General features: G+C 41.9%; 1 protein-coding gene across 1 annotated transcript; it reads left to right on the top strand.

The window, feature by feature from the left end:
• Window positions 1–294: 294 nt before the first annotated feature.
• Window positions 295–1632, top strand: LOC131874302 (aspartic proteinase nepenthesin-2-like). Its single transcript, XM_059217602.1, has one exon. The coding sequence runs from the start codon at window positions 295–297 to the stop codon at window positions 1630–1632; it is 1338 nt and encodes a 445-aa protein (XP_059073585.1).
• Window positions 1633–2059: the final 427 nt, after the last annotated feature.

Genomic DNA, 2059 nt, shown 5'->3' with positions numbered 1-2059 from the left:
TCGAGTGCACGGAAACACTAAGTGAATTTATTTCTAATTTTTGTAGTCTATTTTAGAAAAATTGATGAGATGAGATCGGCACAGATGAGAAAAAATTAAAATTAAAATTAATTCGTCCAATCAAGCACATCCAAACAAGAGGACGAATCTTTTTATTTGTGTAAAGAGGAGAATCTGTTAAAATGAGGAATACACTACTTCAATCAGACTGAATGTTTCTATCTATATATATGGTATGGAGGCGAGTAGATGAAAGCAGAGAACGGTTTCCAGCTTTAGAAATCAAAAAGAGAAATGGAGCATTCAAAGCTGTTGGGTTTTGTGGCCTTGATATGCTTTACTATTCCCATGATATCATGCTCTTCGGACAGACTGTTTAGTGCTTGGCCGAAATTTAGCAGCGATGAAAATATTAAATTGAGGGTGAATATGACGCGCAGATCAGAGAGCGAGTTGGGTTTCTCTGATAGATTGCGTTTGGCTGTGGACCGAAGTAAGGGACGAATGAAGAAGATAGAGGCATTTACAAAGCAGCAGATAACAGGGCGACTAGATGCTGAAACGCCCGTCGAAGTAGGGGATGGAGAATTTCTGATGAGCGTTGGAGTTGGAACGCCCTCTGTGAGCTTCGAAGCAATTGTGGACACGGGGAGTGATCTGATTTGGACTCAGTGCAAGCCTTGCGAGGACTGCTTCTCTCAGCCTACGCCAATCTTCGACCCCTCCAAATCATCTACATTTTCCACAATTCCCTGCAGTGATTCTATTTGTGACGCCTTGGGAAGTACGCAAACCGGATGCGATCCAGATTGTACCTTTATGTATCAGTATGGCGATGGTTCCTTCACCAGCGGTGACTTGGCTTACGAGACATTGTCAATTGGGACCAGCAAGGTTAAAGGCATTGCATTTGGATGCGGGCATGACAACGAAGGACAAGGATTCTCTCAGGGTGGTGGCCTTGTGGGACTGGGAAGAGGTGGTCTCTCCCTTATCTCACAGCTGGGTTCCAAAGCAGAGAACATGTTCTCTTACTGTCTTTTGTCCATCACTGACTCTTCTTCACAAACCAGCCCTCTCTTTTTCGGCGAGGGTGCTTCCTTGAGCGGAGCCAAGTCGATGTCACTCATAAAGAGCAGTATCATTCCCACTTTCTGGTACATTCCCATTACAGGAATCACCCTCAATGGTAAGGCAGTAGATATTCCTCCTGGAACTTTTGATCTTCAACCGGACGGTAGCGGTGGTATGATCATTGACTCCGGAACCACTATTACCTTTCTAGACGATGCTGCGTACTCTCCTATGAAGGATGCAATTCAGTCCTCCATTGATCTCACTCCAGTAGACGGCTCTTCTACGGGGTTGGATCTTTGTTATGGCACATCATCCAGTGAGGTCACCTTGCCATCCCTGGTCTTCAACTTCAAAGGCGGCGTGGATTACGAGCTTCCATTAGACAACGTTTTCATTCAGATATCTGAAAATCTCTTGTGCTTGGCGATGTTGGGTGAACCATCGGGGAATCTTCCATCCATCTTCGGAAACATACAGCAGCAAAACTTCCATATCCTTTACAATAATGCTAAGAATACGCTTTCTTTCAAGCCCACTAAGTGCGATTCTCTCTAAATAATCGTCACTCTCTTCGTCTTCTGTTTGCTCTGTTTCTCTGATTTCCTCTTCCTCTTCCTCTGTAAATAATCGACACCTCCTTCTTCTTCTTCTTACTCTGTTTCTGCGATTTCCCGTTCCTCTACCTCTGTGTCCGTCGTCTTCGTTCAGCTTCGAGTGTAATATGTGATCTCGTCTCCTATGTAAATATTAGTCTGTATGATTTAACTATTTTCGTTTTCAGTTTAATTAGGTTTATTTGTCAGTAAACATTTGAATATAAATAATCTTTTAATCATACAAAATTTATAATTTTAGTAAAATACTAAAAACGATTTTATTGTAAGTAATATCGAAAGAGAGGTTATTAGTTATTCTAAAAAATTACACGGTAGCGTAGAAATTTAGGACAAAGAACATCAAAAGTACTTGACAGACGAAAATT

This window comes from Cryptomeria japonica, chromosome 3, assembly GCF_030272615.1.
Source record: "Cryptomeria japonica chromosome 3, Sugi_1.0, whole genome shotgun sequence".
In the NCBI taxonomy this organism is placed as follows: domain Eukaryota; kingdom Viridiplantae; phylum Streptophyta; class Pinopsida; order Cupressales; family Cupressaceae; genus Cryptomeria; species Cryptomeria japonica.
The sequence above is the reverse complement of the archived record's forward strand: the minus strand, read 5'-3'. Positions and strand labels throughout refer to the sequence as shown.